Raw genomic sequence first — 17,030 nt, forward strand, 5'->3', positions numbered from 1 at the left:
AATCAGAACCAGGCATATCTCACTTAAACTAACAAGGAGTACTACTTACAAAAGAATTATCAGAGCTCAGGTTATGCTGTCAGTAAAATGTTTAACATAAACTTTAAATATCTACTTGTGTGTGTGTATAAGTATATATGTGTGTGTGTGTCTGTGTATACACACTTCAAAAAAAGTTCACTTTAAAACTGTGATACTGGTGTAAAACAAATTCTAAATTAAAAAAAATTCTCAGAACTATTCTTAACCTAAGGCTGAAATCATTATTAATTATAAGAATATCCATTCACATTATCTGGAAGAATATCAAATAAGAAAATTGATTAAGTATTATTTTATGTACACCAAAAAGTATTATCGGAAAATTAACCAAAGTGTATTTAACACATGTTCAGATGCAGTTCTGGCAGTAATAACACTGATTATGTTATAACAGCTTGAGCAATAAATTTTAAATCTTTTCAACAGAATCAAAGTATACATTATATAATACTCATTTGAAACACATATATCAGACTCATACCATACCTATTATTTAGAAGAATATTTGAACATTTAATATCTCTATGCAAAAAGTTCTTCTTATGACAATAATCCAGGCCTTCCATAAGCTGTCTCATAAATGACTTTATGTGATTTTCATTAAAATGAACCAAGCCTGATTCCAGTAGTCCCATCAGATCATGGTCCATATATTCAAACACCAGATAAAATGCACCTAAGAACAAGAATAGTTAACACATTAAAATTTTTATTCTTATAAGACTTTTCTATAGGCTCAAAATTTAAAAAAAAGGCTGTGAAGAAAATTATCTCTTGAAAAGAAGTCCTACTTTGTGACTTCAATAACATTCATCTTTCTCTCTGAATTTAAAATCAATAAAAACGTCCCAAGGAAACAGAAAACTGTTAAGATATGGAAATCAACCCTACAGTGCATAGCTTCTGGGCGTGATTAATGTAAAATAAATTAACTGTTTTATACACTGAACAAATTGTCTCTCAGCAGAAGCTGAATAAAATCAGTACAGTTCATCAAAGAAAATTTAAAAGTGTTAAAAGAATTGTATTTAATAAGAAAAGAATCTGAGCCCAGTTTGATTTTAGATGATTTCTATTAAGCCTTCAATAAACATATAATTTAATTCTGTTTGTACATCTCCAGAGCATTTGAAAGCACACAAATTACAACTTTATTTTATAAAACCAACTTAATCTTGCTACCAAAACCTAAAATAGCACATAGCACATACATAACAACTGTACTTATAAGAGATCCAAAAACCCTAACTGAAGCTTGTAGAAATTGAATCCAAAGCTGTATCTAAAAATATTCATGGAAAAGCTGACAAAATTCAATATATCTATCAAAGAAAATAAGCTATCAATATGCCAAAAAAGTCATCTGAAGAAAATTAACAATCAGTTCCTAACTAAAAACAGAGCCAAGATCTTACTTATAGTAAACTTAAAAAAAGAATACTCTTAAAAGTTGGGGATGAAGGAGTGAACTTGTGATGAGCATCGGGTGTTCTATGTAAGTGCCGAGTCACTAAACTGTACACCGGAAACTAACGTTACACTCTATGTTAACTAACTGGAATGTAAATAAAAATTGAAAAACAAGTTTATGATGGTACCCTTCTCTCAAACCAACAACCAAGTCATATTTAGCAGTAAAATGCTTGGTGTTATAAATAAGAAAAAACATTAATTATTACTAACTGCTGTAGAAGTTAGTAAGGAAAATTAAAGACAATGTGTAAACACTGAAAGGAAGAAAAACAGAATTACTGGTAGATGACTATTTTCCTTGAAAATCCAATAGAATAAAAAGAGACTACCTAAGTTAGAGAAAATCATATACAAAAAGCAAAAGGTGCATTCATATATGCAATTAACAACTTATTAGAAAATAAAATTTACACTACTCCACAGAAGAAACATTACTACAAATGACCAGGAAAATAAACTTTAACAATAACCATACAAATTCATTACGAAATACCAAACTATAAAATTCTGTACTATAAAATGGTTTCAATAAAAGAGCCAAGGATTTGTTTCTATTTTCTCTTGCTAAGAAGATACTTAACTTCACAAAATAATGCTAAAATTCACCTTAAAGAAAACAAGAACCAAAGTACCAGCCAAAATGTTTCTGAAAATGAACATCTGCCCTACCAGAGATTTCATATAACCTGTAGGGACAGAGAAGTGCAATATAATATACACCAGAAAATAAAGCGTCAATATACATCTAATAATTATGAAAGCAAGCATTTGAAGTCAGTGAAGAAAAAACAAGGTGAAGCTGGTATTGGAACAAATACCATAACCCCACAGGAAGATGGGTGAGTTACACCAAAGACAAAACACAACCCCATAAAAAAACCAACAGATTTCACTAAATAAAAATTTAGAATCATGTACATAAGTAAACAATATGAACGGTAAAGGCAAGGGGTGCCTGGGTGGCTCAGTCAGTTAAGCGTCTGACTCTTGATTTCGGCTCAGGTCATGATCTCACAGTTCGTGGGATCAAGCCCCACTGAGAGCACAGAGCCTGCTTGGGAGTCTCTCTTTTTCTTCTCTCTGCCCCTCCCCTGCTTGTGCACGTGTGCACTTTCTCTCTCTCTCAAAAATAAATAATAAATAAACTTTAAAATACAATTTAAAAAAGGGAGGTAAAGGCAAATGGCAAACTGGAGAAATATATTTGCTACAAAACAGATTAATATCCTTAATATAAAACAAAGTCCTACAAATTCCTTAATATAAAACACAGTCTTACAAATCAGTACGTTAGAAGACCAATCCCACAAAAGAAAATGATAAATAAAATGAACTGTCAATATGCAAAAGATGCTTATATCCAAACACACATTTCACTATCAATCAAAATATACAAAGCAATATACCACTCTTAACTGAAGGGTTACCTAAAGGGTTTTAACTAAAGGCATTTCAAAAGAAAGACAATAAATACACAGTATTAACAAAGGCTTCATGAGGTAAATAGACACTGTTATGTAGTATCAGTAAATTAGAAGATTCATAAAATATAAATAGGCAATATACACCAAAGCTTTAAAAATTACATACCCTTTTACAGAGCAAGTGCATTTATAGACATTCAGCAAAAGGAAATAAAGATTGCAAAGATTTAACTATAAGCATGTTCACTAAAAGCAATAGTGCAATAAAATACTTAAAGGCAAAACAATAGGCAAACAAAAAACAAACAAAAAACTGGCTTATTATGGTACATCTATACCATACCATGCGCTTTGAAAATTATTGTAGAGGTACAATATTGATGTGGAAACATATTAATGATGTTAAGATAAAGTAAGTAGATTATAAAATAGTATGCATTTGACAGATTAATCTTTGATGACATTAAATAACACAGTTAGAGAAAGTATTTAGAATGTGCATGGTGTTATACAGTTGCCACAAGCCACATGTGGCTATTCAACACTTGAAATCTGGCTAGACTGAATGTGCTGGAAGTATAAAATGTATAACAGATTTCCAAGACTTACTACAAACCAACAAAAAGAATATAAAATACTTTAATAATCTGTTATACCAATCACATTCTGAAATAATCTACTTGATACACTGGGTTAAATAAAAATATTATTTAAACAGACTGATTTTTTTAAAATGAGGCTAACAGATAATTTTAAATTAAAATATAACGGCTTGCATTCTATTTCTATTAGAATTGAATTACAGGTGTAAGAATTAAAACGAAAACTATCTCTCTATACAGATGAAATTATCTTTTGGTCCCTGCAAAAGACATAAACATTCAATGAGAAAATTATTAAAAACAGTAACACATTTAAAAAAAACAGCAGAGGGGCGCCTGGGTGGCTCAGTCGGTTAAGCAGCCGACTTCGGCTCAGGTCACGATCTCGCGGTCCTTGAGTTCGAGCCCCGCGTCCGGCTCTGTGCTGACGGCTCAGAGCCTGGACCCTGTTTCAGATTCTGTGTCTCCCTCTCTCTCTGCCCCTCCCCTGTTCATGCTCTGTCTGTCTCAAAAATAAATAAACGTTAAAAAAAAAAAAAATTAAAAAAAAAAAAACAGCAGAAATAAAACATAAAGGAGTCACTAACGTAACTACCAGTTAAAAGACAAAATGGAAGGCTCTGTTTCTAATAAAAGATTAATTTTTTTTAATTTAAGGAATGTGCCAAATCCTTCAAAGATAAACTTGTAAGACTCTTATGAGACAAAACTATACACACAAAAAGTGCATACACTCTTAGATAGGAAGGCTCAACATGAAAAAGATGTCAATTCCCCCTAAGTAATTTATAAATTAATCACAAGCTCAATTTTTTAAAATAGTTTTTCTTCCCTACAATTAAACATAAAGTTGATGTTATATCCACATAGAAAAATAGAAGAATAGCAATGAAAACATCTAAAAGGGGATCTGGGCATGAGGCTCTACCAGATATAAAGACAGTATTAATGTCTATAACTAGAAAGTGTAATATTTGCAAGTAAACATGAAATAAAGCAGAAATCCAGAAATCTATTACCCAAGCACATACAAAACTTTAATATATGATAAAGATGGTGTATCATTTCAATAGGGCAAAATATGGATTTATTGACAATATTTGAGCAATTGAAATAGACAGAAACAGATAAAACTGGTCTTTTCCTCACAACATATACCAGCATAAAAAGCAAACGAAGAAGTGCTAAATATAAAAAATAAAATCATGAGACACTTAAAAAAACAAACAAACAAAAACCATGAGTTTCTTCCTAACTTCAGAATGAGGAAAACTTTCCTAACTAGGAATCAAATCAAGAAGCAATAAGAGGGAAAACACTTCCATGATGCGACTATGTAAAAATAAAAATCTATTGCATGGCTAAAAACACTACAAGCAAATTTAGAAGAGTTAAGCAAACTGGAAAATATTCAATTGTAACTTATATTCCAGGCAATTTATTAATATCCATTATAAAAAGTCCCTCTAAGTCGGAAAGAAAAAGATTAACAACCTTAAGAAAAGTAGGCAAAAAAAAAGATACCCCCCCCCAAAAAAAACCCACAACCACCAAAAAACCAGTATAGCAAATTGCCATTCCATCAATGGAAAGTTGCTTAACCTCGCCCAGAATAAAAATTTATTTTTTCAAACTGAAAGCTCACCACAATAACAAACTGACAACAACCCTAAAGTATGACACCAGACTCTACTGCAAAGCTTGTAAGGAACACTCTCTCGGACATGCTAGGAATCTGTTAATATCTAATTTAATTATATTTAGCATTTCCCTTTGACCTATAACAAACCCAATTCTAGGAACCTGTCCCAAAATTCACTGACAAAAATGCTAAATGATATAGGCACAGAGCTACTCAATGCAGCATTATTTCTAACAGTAAAAGACTGAAAACGATGTAAATGTCGACCAGCAGGAGACCAAATAAACTGTACATCCGCATGGTGGAGTGCTGTGTAGCCATAAAAAGAGGTGATGACAATCTCTACCACTATGGAGGAAAGAACCAGGCACAGGAGATCATTTACTATTATGCTCCTATTTATACAAAGAGAGGAGGGTGAATATGTAGAAAAGAAACTGAAATGAATTAAACTTTAAAAACAAAAACATAACAGTTACCCATGGGAAAGGGACAGAATGAGAAAAAGAGAAATGCGAGTGAGCCTATTCTGAATGTGCCCTGTTTTAAAGTTGTGAGTTTAGAGTCATGTAATGTTTTACATGATAAATATACATCATTAACCAAAAAGGGTAAGAGTGTATTTCCATAAAAGATCAGAAACAGATGAACCTAAACGTGTATCAAACTGGCTGCAGGTCTGTATCATAGTATTTTGACTAAATATCCCTAGTGGGGTATAGTCTAGGAACAAAAAGAAACATTAAGAAATCTAAAACCTTATTCAGTGTTCTTCTTAGTAACTAATATTAGCATTGTTATCTTGAAATTATGTGTATATTGTAGGACTAGGTTAGTACCTTGGGAATTAAGATTTTTAATATAAAACAAAGAAAAGTATAAGATCAAACAAATATAAACCTTATTCTTTTAAATTAAAATTATCTACAGTAAGGGCGCCTGGCTGGCTCTGTTGCTAGAGCATGTGACTCTTGATCTCAGGGTCATGGGTTCAAGTACCATGCTGGGTACGGAGCCTACTTAGAATAAAAGATAAGTAAATGAATTTCTTTAAAAACAAATCATCTATGGTTAGTCAGCCTCCAACATGGTCCCCAACAATTCTATGTCCAGGTATCTATGCCCTCCCACAGTGGTTCGAGGGCAGCCTGTGTGACCAAAGGAATACTGCAGAAGTGATAATATCAATGACTGCCAAGGCAAGATCGTATATAGACACTGCAGGTTCTATTTTACCTTCTCGAATAACTTGCCCTGGGAGAAGACAGCCATGAAGCTGTCAGGATAGTCAAGCAACTCTACTGAAAGGCCCATGTAAAGAACTGAGACCACCCACCAACCGTGGAACTACACCTTGCCAGCCATTTGAGGGAAGGTGATTCTCCAACTCCAGTCAAGCCTTCTAGTGACTACAGATCTAGTCAACACCTCACTGCAACCTCATGAGAGAACGTGAGCCAAAAGTGCCCAGCGAAGATGCTCCCAAATCCCTGCCCATAGAAACCATAAGAGATAATAGCTTCCAGCATCATCTTTTAAGCAAAACTGCCAAAGAATCAAGCTTATCTCTAAACAAGCATCTAGATCTAATTACCATTTATAGCAAATATGAGAGTTAGAAGAACAATCCAAAAACACCAAAAGGAAGCATTTAGCCAAATCCAAAATGTGGTCTAATCTTCAGTAAATAAATGGAATGAAATTTTTAAAACGTAAGAGCAGATAATTAACCACATACAATGTAGATCTTGTTTGCATCCAGACTTCAACAAAGCCCTCATAAAAAGTATTTCTGAGACAACTTGGTAAATGTAAATATCAACTATTAGAAAATATTATAAATTATATAAATATTATATAAATTATATAAATATTATAAAAAACTGCCTCTTCTCTTTTTTAACATAACCACAAATTCATTATATACTATAGGCGGAGGATTAATCAAGTATTTATGTTTACAATATGATGTCTAAGACTCACTTAAAAATAATCCAGGCATAATAAAAACAGGTGGGGAGAGAAATGAAACAAGATTAGCAAAATGTGATAACGGCTAAATGTGAGAAATGGCAACAATGGGTTTCATCATACTGTCTTAAGTATGTTTGAGTAGTTCAATAATACTATTTCACTAATACTGAATTGTTTTAAATGTTTGCAACAAAAATGAATAAATAAAAATTTCAGTAGGTTTTCAAGTTATCCTGAATTAAGGGATAGAATGTTCCCATATCAAAATGTTTCAAAAGTTCCAACTTTCAAACTGGATCATGAAATCAATTTAGTGAGTCATAAGCATTTATTTTTATTTTTAAAATTTATTTTTAAATATTTTATTTTTAAGTAATCTTTACACTCAGTGTGGGGCCCAAACCCACAATCTCAAAATCAAGAGTCATACACTGCACTGACTGAGCTAGCTGGGCACCCCACAAAATGCATTAAAAAAATTTTTTTTTCCGGGGCGCCTGGGTGGCTCAGTCAGTTAAGCGTCCGACTTCGGCTCAGGTCATGATCTCGCGATCCGTGAGTTCGAGCCCCGCGTCAGGCTCTGTGCTGACAGCTCAGAGCCTGGAGCCTGCTTCGGATTCTGTGTCTCCCTCTCTCTCTGACCCTCCCCCGTTCATGCTCTGTCTCTGTCTCAAAAATAAACATTAAAAAAAAAAAAAATTAAAAAAAAAATTTTTTTTCTACTGCATGTTATTTTTCCTTACATTGTATTGAAACATTAGTAAAATCGTATGTAATAATATTTTTTATAATATAGCATGCCAAGTAAACTTTCATTTTGGTAGGAATTTATATACATACATATGGTTAGAAAAATGTCCAATATCAAAATTCTAAGAGCAGTTTATCTCTGTGTGAGCAGATGGGTGATTTTTACTTTCTTCTTTTGCTGCCATTTTCTGACTTTTCTACGAGGAACACAAACAGTAATTTTTAAATATATTAACAACTATGTCTAATATACAATTTGTTAAGGAAAAAACAACCCAACTGAAAGAAATGGCAATGTCACAAAGAATGCATGTGGGAAATCAAAATGGTAATAAGATGCTCCATACCTCACTAGTAATCAGGAAAGTACTAATCAAAGAAACAATGAGATACCATTTTTACCTATCAGACTGACAATATTCAGCAATTCCTTCTTTCTTTCTTTCTTTCTTTCTTTCTTTCTTTCTTTCTTTCTTTCTTTCTTTCTTTCTTTCTTTCTTTCTTTCTTTCTAAGTTTATTTATGTAAGAGAAACAGAGACAGTGCAAGTGGGGGAGGATCAGAGAGACGGAGACAGAGTATCCCAAGCAGGCTCCAGGCTCCCAGTGCAAAGCCCAAAGTGGGGCTCGAACCCACAAAACCATGAGATCGTGACCTGAGCCAAAACCAAGAGTCAGATGCTTAACCAACTGAGCCACGCAGGCACCCCCTCCAGTGATTTTCAAATGAAAGGAAACTCATACACTACAACTTTTTAGCAAAGTAACCTGATTACCTACTAATTAAAACTACAATGTCTGTTGACTTAGCTATCCCACATTTGGGAGTAAATCAAAGGAAATAATAGCGCCAGTATGCAAGTATACATGTATACTTACACATGAATAAGGACTTTAAAAAAAAATGTTTATTTTTAGAGAGAGATTGAGAGAGACAGAGAGTGTGCGCAGGGGAGGGACAGAGAGAGACAGAGAGAGAGAGAATCCCAAGCAGGCTCCACACTGTCAGCCCAGAGCCCAATGCGGGGCTCGATCTCATAAACTGATGTAGGGCTAGATCTCATGAGCCATGAGATCAAGACCTGCGCCGAAATCAAGAGTCAGACACTTAACTGACTGAGCCATCCAGGTACCCCATAAGAACATTTCTAGCAGAACTGTTTGTAATGGAAAAAATGATGGGAAATATTGAATGCCCATAAAGAACTGACTGAATAAAACTGTACATATCCACACTGTGGCACATCATGCAGCTGTGTCAAAAAAATTTTATCACCTAGAGGTATGTTTTATTCTTTAATAAGAAAAGTAAAATACATAGTAAAAAAGCAATTAACACTAGGTCTTCCTGATTCTGGTCTGACATGTATGGAATTTGGAAGTTACCAATCCCATTGTTACAACAAGAAAATAGGAGAATAAACTGAAAATCAACAACTCTTCTTAGATCAGAGAATTAAGGGTCACAGAGCAAACCACTGCCCCCCAAATTAGCAAAGGAGACAGGTGGATAAAGAGAGTCAACTCACCAGAGAAGAAACCCAGGAAAAGAAATCTCCATAGAAACTATTATCAGGGTAGGAAAGCCCAAAATGTAGTTGACAAATGGCTGGATACTCCACATGAACAAGTCTAACAGTTAAAAACTCCAGGGGATCCAGCCTTACATAGGTTCCCATACTTCTGCAAGTTTTCCCTTCAGGAAACCTACCAGGTTATCACATCGAAGATCACAAAAAAATTATACTGTGCTTCTAGCAAGGGGTGGGGGAAAACAGTCATGATCAAATACACTCAGAGCATTCTGTTCTTAACACAGCCTGCTCTCAAGAGAAATTATATTAACAGAGACTAACTGACTGGGGTTCCACAAGAGCTTTATCGATCTGGCAGAAAAAAAATAAAATCCCATCTCCACAACACTCTAGCCTTTCACTTAGAGGAAGGAAATACTCAACTGCAGCATCCTTTAGTATTCCTGCCTCACTTAAGGGGGAAAAATATAAGAAAACTGAGAAACACTTCTGAAGGACACAGCCCAAGGATACAGGCTTACTAAAAAACAGACCGAATCATAGAAGTACAGAATACTTTTCCTCCCCCCATAACTTACCACCGTATAAATAGGGCTTCTGTATAGTAACAAGGGAATACAACTTAAAGAACTGCACATCCCAGATATTATTTAAGAAGTCTCCAAGGAACCCAAAAGACAAGAGGGGAGAGCTTAGCCTCTGACACAGCTTCAGCAAACAAAAAGCACAGCCTAGCCACTAGGCAGATAAACATAAACCATACACTAAAAGCCAATTTACCTCAGTTACTTTTATCCAATACATTGTGCGTCTGGTTTTCAACTAAATATCATACAGTATTTTATAACACAATCTGAAGAGAAAATGCAAACATCAGAGTCACATTCAGATATAGCAGAAAAACTAGAATTATCACACAAGGAATTTTAAAAACTATAATTAATATTCTAAGGGCTCTAATGGGAAAAGTAGACAATAAGCAAGAACAAATGGGTATTGTAAGAAGAGAAATAGAAGTTCTAAAAGAGAATGAATAGGAAGTACTAAAAATCAAAAAACACTGTAACAAAAATGAAGAATGCCTTTGATGGGTAATCAATATATGGGACATGGCCAAGCAAAAAAATCACTGAGCTTGAAGATATCAAAAGAAACTTCCAAAACTGAGCTGAAAAAAAAAAATGCAGAACAATACAAAATACTCAAAAAATGTGGGACAATTACAAAAGGTGTTAACACACATGTAAAGAGAATACTAGGAACAGAAAAAAGAGAGGAAGGAAAACAAAAAATCTCAAGTAATAATGGCTGAAATCTCCCCCAAATTAATGATAAATCCAAACCACTGATCTAGGAAACTCAAAGAATACCCAGGAAGACAAATACAAAACATCAACATCTAGGTATATCACATTCAAACTACTGAGAATCAAAAAAAAAGAAAGAAAGAAAGAAAGAAAAATCTTGAAAGAAGCCAGAGGGAGGGGGAAACTCACCTACAGAGTAGCAAAGATAAAAATTATATCAAATTTCTCCTCAGAAAGCAAAGGTACTGCTTAGAGAAAAATTACATCACTGAATGCATGTATTTGAAAAGACCTAAAATCAGTAACCTAAGCATCCATCTTTCTAGGAAACTAGAAAAAGGGCAAATTAAAGTCAAAGTAAGCAAAAGAGAAATAATAAAAATTAGAACAGAAATCAGTGAAATTAAAAGCTGATTCTTTGAAAAGATCAAATAAAATTAGTAAACCTCTAGCCAGGTTAATTAGGGGAAAAAAGAGAATATGTACAAATTACAAATCTCAGAAATGAAAGAGGAAACATCACTATTTCTCTCAAAAACATTTTAAAGACAGTAAAGGAATATATGAACAACTCTGCCCACAAATTTAATAATATAGATGAAATGAACCAATGCCTTGGAAGACACAATGTACCAAAACTCACAAAAGGAAAAATAATAGGCCTATATCTATTAAAGAAAATGAACTAATAATTAATAACTTTCCAAGACCAAAAGCATCAGGCCCAGATGGGCTTACTGGTGCATTTTACCAAAAATTTTAAGAAGGACATTATATCAATTCTCTACAATCTCTTCCAGAAAATATAGGGAGACAGACTACTTCCTAACTCATTTTATAAGGCCAGCATTACTCTAATACCAAAACTAAAGTCACCACAAGAAAGAAAAACTACAGCCAACATCTCTCATGAACACATATGTAAGAATCCTCACCAAATATAAGCAAATCAAATCCAACAATGTATATATAAAAAATATACACCATGACCAAGTGGGATTTAGTTCAGGTATGAAAACCAGGTTCATCATTCAACAATTAGTCAGTGTAACCCATGACATCAAGGCTAACAACAAAAAAAAAAATTATCTGATCATAGCAACAGATGTAGGAAAAAGCATCTGACAAAATCCAGCACTCATTCATGATTAAACAAAACAAAACAAACAAAACAAAACTCAGTAAACTTCCTCTACAAAAGTTTCTACAAAAACCTGCAGCTAACATCATTCTTAAATGGTGAGAGATCTCCCACTGATAGCAAGAATAAACCACGGATATCCCCTCTTACCACTTCTACTCATCGTACTGTAAGACCTAATTAATGCAGTGAGACAAGAAAAAGAAATAAACGGCATTATTAGAAAGAAAAAATAAAATGTGCATTATTGTCTGTGTAGAAAATCCCAAAGAATATCGGGGCACCTGGGTGGCGCAGTCGGTTAAGCGTCCGACTTCAGCCAGGTCACGATCTCGCGGTCTGTGAGTTCGAGCCCCGCGTCAGGCTCTGGGCTGATGGCTCGGAGCCTGGAGCCTGTTTCCGATTCTGTGTCTCCCTCTCTCTCTGCCCCTCCCCCGTTCATGCTCTGTCTCTCTCTGTCCCAAAAATAAATAAAAAATGTTGAAAAAAAAAATTAAAAAAAAAAGAAAAAAAAAAAAAAAGAAAATCCCAAAGAATACCAAAAAAAGTCGGGCAACTAATAAGCAATTGTAACAAGGTTGCAAGATACAAAATTGATGTACAAAGTTAACTGCTTTCTTATATACCAGCAGTGAACAACTGAATTCGAAATTAAAAACATTATACTATTCACGTTAAGAACAAAAATAATTAAATATTTAAGTTATAAATCTAACAAAATATGTACCAGAAAAACTACAAACCCTGATGAAAAAGCAAAAATCTAAATCAATGGAGACAGTCCATGTACATGGAGTGAAGACATAATATTGTAAAGATATTTCTTCCCAACCAGATCTATGCATTTATTGCAATCCTAATCAAAATCCTAACAAGTTATTTTATGAATATTGGCAAAATGATTCTAAAGTTCATACAGAGAGGCAAAATTCCTAGAAGAGCAACACAGTAGAAGAAGAATCAAGTTAGAGGACTAACACTATCTAACCTCACTTACTATAAGCTACAATACTCAATACAATGTGGTATTTGCAAAAGAATAGGCAAGTAGACCAATGGAACGGAATAGCAGAATAGCCCAGAAATAGATCCTTAAAAAACAGTCAACTGATCTTCAGCAACAGAGCAAAGGCACCTCAATAGTGAAAGGACAGTCTTCAACAAATGCTGCTGGAATAAATAGGCACTGGCATGCATGCCAAAAAAGAAAAAAAAGAAAGAAAACCCACAAAAAACAACTGAAAGAATCTAGATACAGATACTACATGCTTCACAAAAATTAACTTAAAATGGATCATAGACCTAAGGGTAAAATGTAAAACTATAAAGCTCCTAGAAGATAACACAGGAGAATATCCAGGGGACCCTGAGTATGACAAAGGCTTTTTGGATGCACCACCAAATTTACAATCTGTGAAAGAAGAAATGGTGTTAAGGAAAAAGAGTTGGACTTCACTAAAATTAAAAACTTCAGCTCTGTGGAAGACCCCCTTAGAAGAATGAAAAGGCAAGCCACAGACTGGAAGAAAATCTTAATAAATGTATCTGAGAAAGGACTGGTATACAGCCATGTACAAAAAATTGTTTAATTCAACACTAAGAAAACAAACAGCCCAATTAAAACATGGGCACAAGATCTGAACAGATACCTCACCAAGGAGAAAAAAAACCCAAAAAACCCCACATACAGGTGGCACATAAGCATATGGAAAGATTCTCAACATCATACTTCATTAAAGAAGAGCAAACTGAGGGCCACCTGGGTGGCTCAGGTATGATTTTGAGGTTTGTGAGTTCAAGCCACATGGGGCTCCCTGCTGTCAGCCTGTCAGCACAGAGCCCACCTTCAGATGCGCTGTCCTCCTCTCTCTGCCCCCACCCACTTGTGCTTTCCCCCAAAATAAATAAATATAAAAAAGAATGGCAAACTGAAACAACAATGGGATACCATACACACCTACTAGAATGACAAAAATCCAAAACATTGACAACACCAAATGCTGGTGAGGCTATGAAACAGCAGACCTCTCATCATTTATTACTTAATGGAAACACAAAATGGTAAAATCACTTCTGAAGACCGTTTGAAAGTTTCTCAGAAAACCAAATACATTCTTCCTATATGACCCAGTACTCATGCCCCTTGGTATTTAGCCAAAGAAGCTACAAACATATATCCAAACAGAAACCTGCATGTGAATGTTTACAGCAGCTTTATTCAAACCCAAGCATCCAAACCCAATAATCCAAACCCAGCATGTCCTTCAGTAGGTGAATGGATAAATGGGGTACATGGAGCCAGTGGAATATTAATTAGCACTAACAAGAAATGATGCATGAAAACCATGGAAATCCATGGAGCAAACTTAAGTGTATTATTTAAGTGAAAGGAACCAATCTGAAAAGGCTACATACTGTTATTTTTCCAATTATAATGACATTCTGGAAAATGTAAAACTAGGGAGATAGTAAGAAACAAACAGTATTTGCCAAAGAATTTAAATGTGGATATGAACAGGTGAATACAGGGGATTTTTAAGACAGTGTAAATACTCTGTCAGATTCTCTGTGTCTGGGGGACTTTCTGTGCCCCTGTCTCTCTTTCTCTGTGTTCCTATCAGTTTCTCTCAAACTCTACCAAACTGTTGGATTCTCTGTCTCTCTCTGCTTGACTGTCTCTCTGACTCTCTCTCTCTCTCTCTCTCTCTCTCTCTCTCTCTCAACATATAGATTTAAATATATATTTCTAGGGGCACTTGGGTGGCTCAGTCGATTAAGCATCAGACTCATGATTTTGAGTCAGCTCATGATCTCACAGTTTGTGAGATTGAGCCCCACGACAGGCTCTGTGCTGCCAGCACGGAGCCTACTTGGGATTCTCTCCCTTCCTTCTCCCTCCCTTGCATGTGCTCTCTCTCAAAATAAATAAACTTAAAAAATATACATTTCTATTATTTCTATTTCTATTTCTATTTCCATTCCAAGACACAAAGGTCTTGAAAGATATATAACAGGCTGTTAACCCTGGATTCGGAAAAAAGTCTCAAGAAAAAACCAGGAAATTAATTTTTTTCTTTATATATATTTGCATTATTTCAAAGATTATGATAAACTAATTTTTACTTTTATACTCATTACAGAGGAACTCTTTCAAAAGAACATTAAAATAATAAAGAATTTATAGTTAAAAGTCCTTAAGATACAAGAGATTTTAAATTCAGTAAAAACTGATCACAATAAGCTCTACACTCACAGGCAAAAGCAATAAAATGCAAAACGGAGAACAAATAAATTGGGGGGAATAAATTACGTGTTACTTGCATTTCTGATTCCCTTCACTGAATAGACATTTGAATCATTACTGTTCATTGTAATTAGACTGAGTCCTTAAATGTCAGCCCCACCAGAAGGTCAGGAACAACCCTTTATAAGGGGTAAAGTCAAGCATTTGAGGCCTAGGAATCACAACTTAACCTGAATTATATTTGGTGGAAACCCTCCAGTCAATCCCAGAACAATCCTGTGCTACTAGGACATTCTAAAACCACAGGATATTTTAAGATAGACCTCCCTAATCCACACCTACAAGAGTCAAAGTATACTGACCTGAACAAAAAAGTTGATTTATCAATCTCCGAAACATTCTTTGTTTTGGGTATAGAGTGAAACGGAGTTTTCAAAATCCTACACCTAGAGTCTAGTCTCCTCTACATGTCAGTGCTGGCCTTAAACTAAGAACCTATACTGTCACAAGGTGGCTGCTGCAACAACAGTTCCTTCTTGCTCTCAAGCTTACACCGCACAGGTGAGACAACCTCACTCTATGCATGAAATCTTGGAATAAATCTCAACCTCATACACAAGAAGACCTTACTCTAACTGGCCAGTGATGTGCCCCTAAGGCGCTGCAAGTGGAGTGAGCTCTACTGCTAGACCAACCGAGAATAGATAAAAGGTGGATCCTCAAAAACAAAAAGTCCACAGCTGTTACAGGAAGTATATAGGAAATGGGGTAAATGGGCAGTAGGAGACTCCAAAACACATCAAATACAATTATCAACCTCAAAGTAGAGCCACTATCAAGCTATATTCTAGGACTATGCTCTCCATTCACAAAGCATGAGTCACAATTGCCTTTGAAGCACCTGAAATGTGGCTAGACCCAATGAGATGAGATGTGCTATAGATTTTGAAGACTTAGTACAAAAACATGTAAACCATCTCAATAATTTTTAAATAATCATTACATGTTATAATTACGATTATATTTTGGGGTATTTTAAATAATATAAAATATTATTAAAAATAATTGGCAAGGATGGGACGCCCAGGTGGCTCAGTAATTAAGCGTCTAACTTTGGCCTAGGTCATGATCTCATGGTTAATGATTTCAAACCCCGCATTGGGCTCTGTGCTGACAACTCAGAGCCTAGAGCCTGGAGCCTGGAGCCTGCTTCAGATTCTGTGTCTCCCTCTCTCTCTGCCCCTCCCCTGCTTGCACTCTCCCTCACATTAAAAAAAAAAAGATCATGATTAGCAAAGAGAAAATATTTTATTATATTATTAAAAACATGGCAAAAAGGTAGGGAAGGGGAGGAATACATCCAAAAAATGAACAATAAATTCACTAGCACACTGACTTATGTGAAAATCAACTGTCCACTTAGTACTAATTCAAATATAGTATTTCACCCATGACCAAAATATATGGAAAGGTAAACTCATGCCTAACATAATTTATAAAAATGTGGTGTTTTAATGTTTATTTATTTTGAGAGAGAGTGAGAGTGCAAGTGGTGGAGGGGCAGAGAGGGAGAATCCCAAGCAGGCTCTACACTCAGCACGGAGCCTGACACGGGGCTCAATCTCACAAAACATGAGATCATGACCTGAGCCAAAGATGTCTTTTTTTTTTTTATTGTTATTTATTTTTGAGAGAGAAAGAGAGTGAGCACAAGTGAGGGAGGGGCAGAGAGAGAGGGAGACACAGAATCTGAAGCAGGCTCCAAGCTCTGTGCTGTTGAACCCATGAACTGTGAGGTCATGTGAGCCGAAGTTGGATGCTTAACCGACTGAGCCACTCAGGCGCCCCAAAAGAAACAGATTTCTTAAATAAACAGACCAACCACTCTGTTGGAGATT

The 17,030-nt window shown here is 35.0% G+C and overlaps 1 protein-coding gene and 1 long non-coding RNA gene across 4 annotated transcripts in view; one reads left to right on the forward strand and one right to left on the reverse strand.

The window, feature by feature from the left end:
* CDK13 (cyclin dependent kinase 13) overlaps window positions 1-17,030 on the reverse strand; it is a 122,616-nt gene that overhangs the window by 42,119 nt on the left and 63,467 nt on the right. For both annotated transcript variants that reach the window (XM_042914560.1, XM_042914551.1), the window contains exon 6: window positions 529-718. In XM_042914560.1, the coding sequence (XP_042770494.1) occupies window positions 529-718 (190 nt within the window). The remainder of the gene's footprint in view (window positions 1-528; window positions 719-17,030) is intronic.
* Window positions 1-17,030, forward strand: part of LOC122205924 — a 31,822-nt gene that overhangs the window by 8,118 nt on the left and 6,674 nt on the right. The gene's annotated exons all lie outside the window — the stretch shown is intronic.

This window comes from Panthera leo, chromosome A2, assembly GCF_018350215.1.
Source record: "Panthera leo isolate Ple1 chromosome A2, P.leo_Ple1_pat1.1, whole genome shotgun sequence".
Lineage (NCBI taxonomy): Eukaryota > Metazoa > Chordata > Mammalia > Carnivora > Felidae > Panthera > Panthera leo.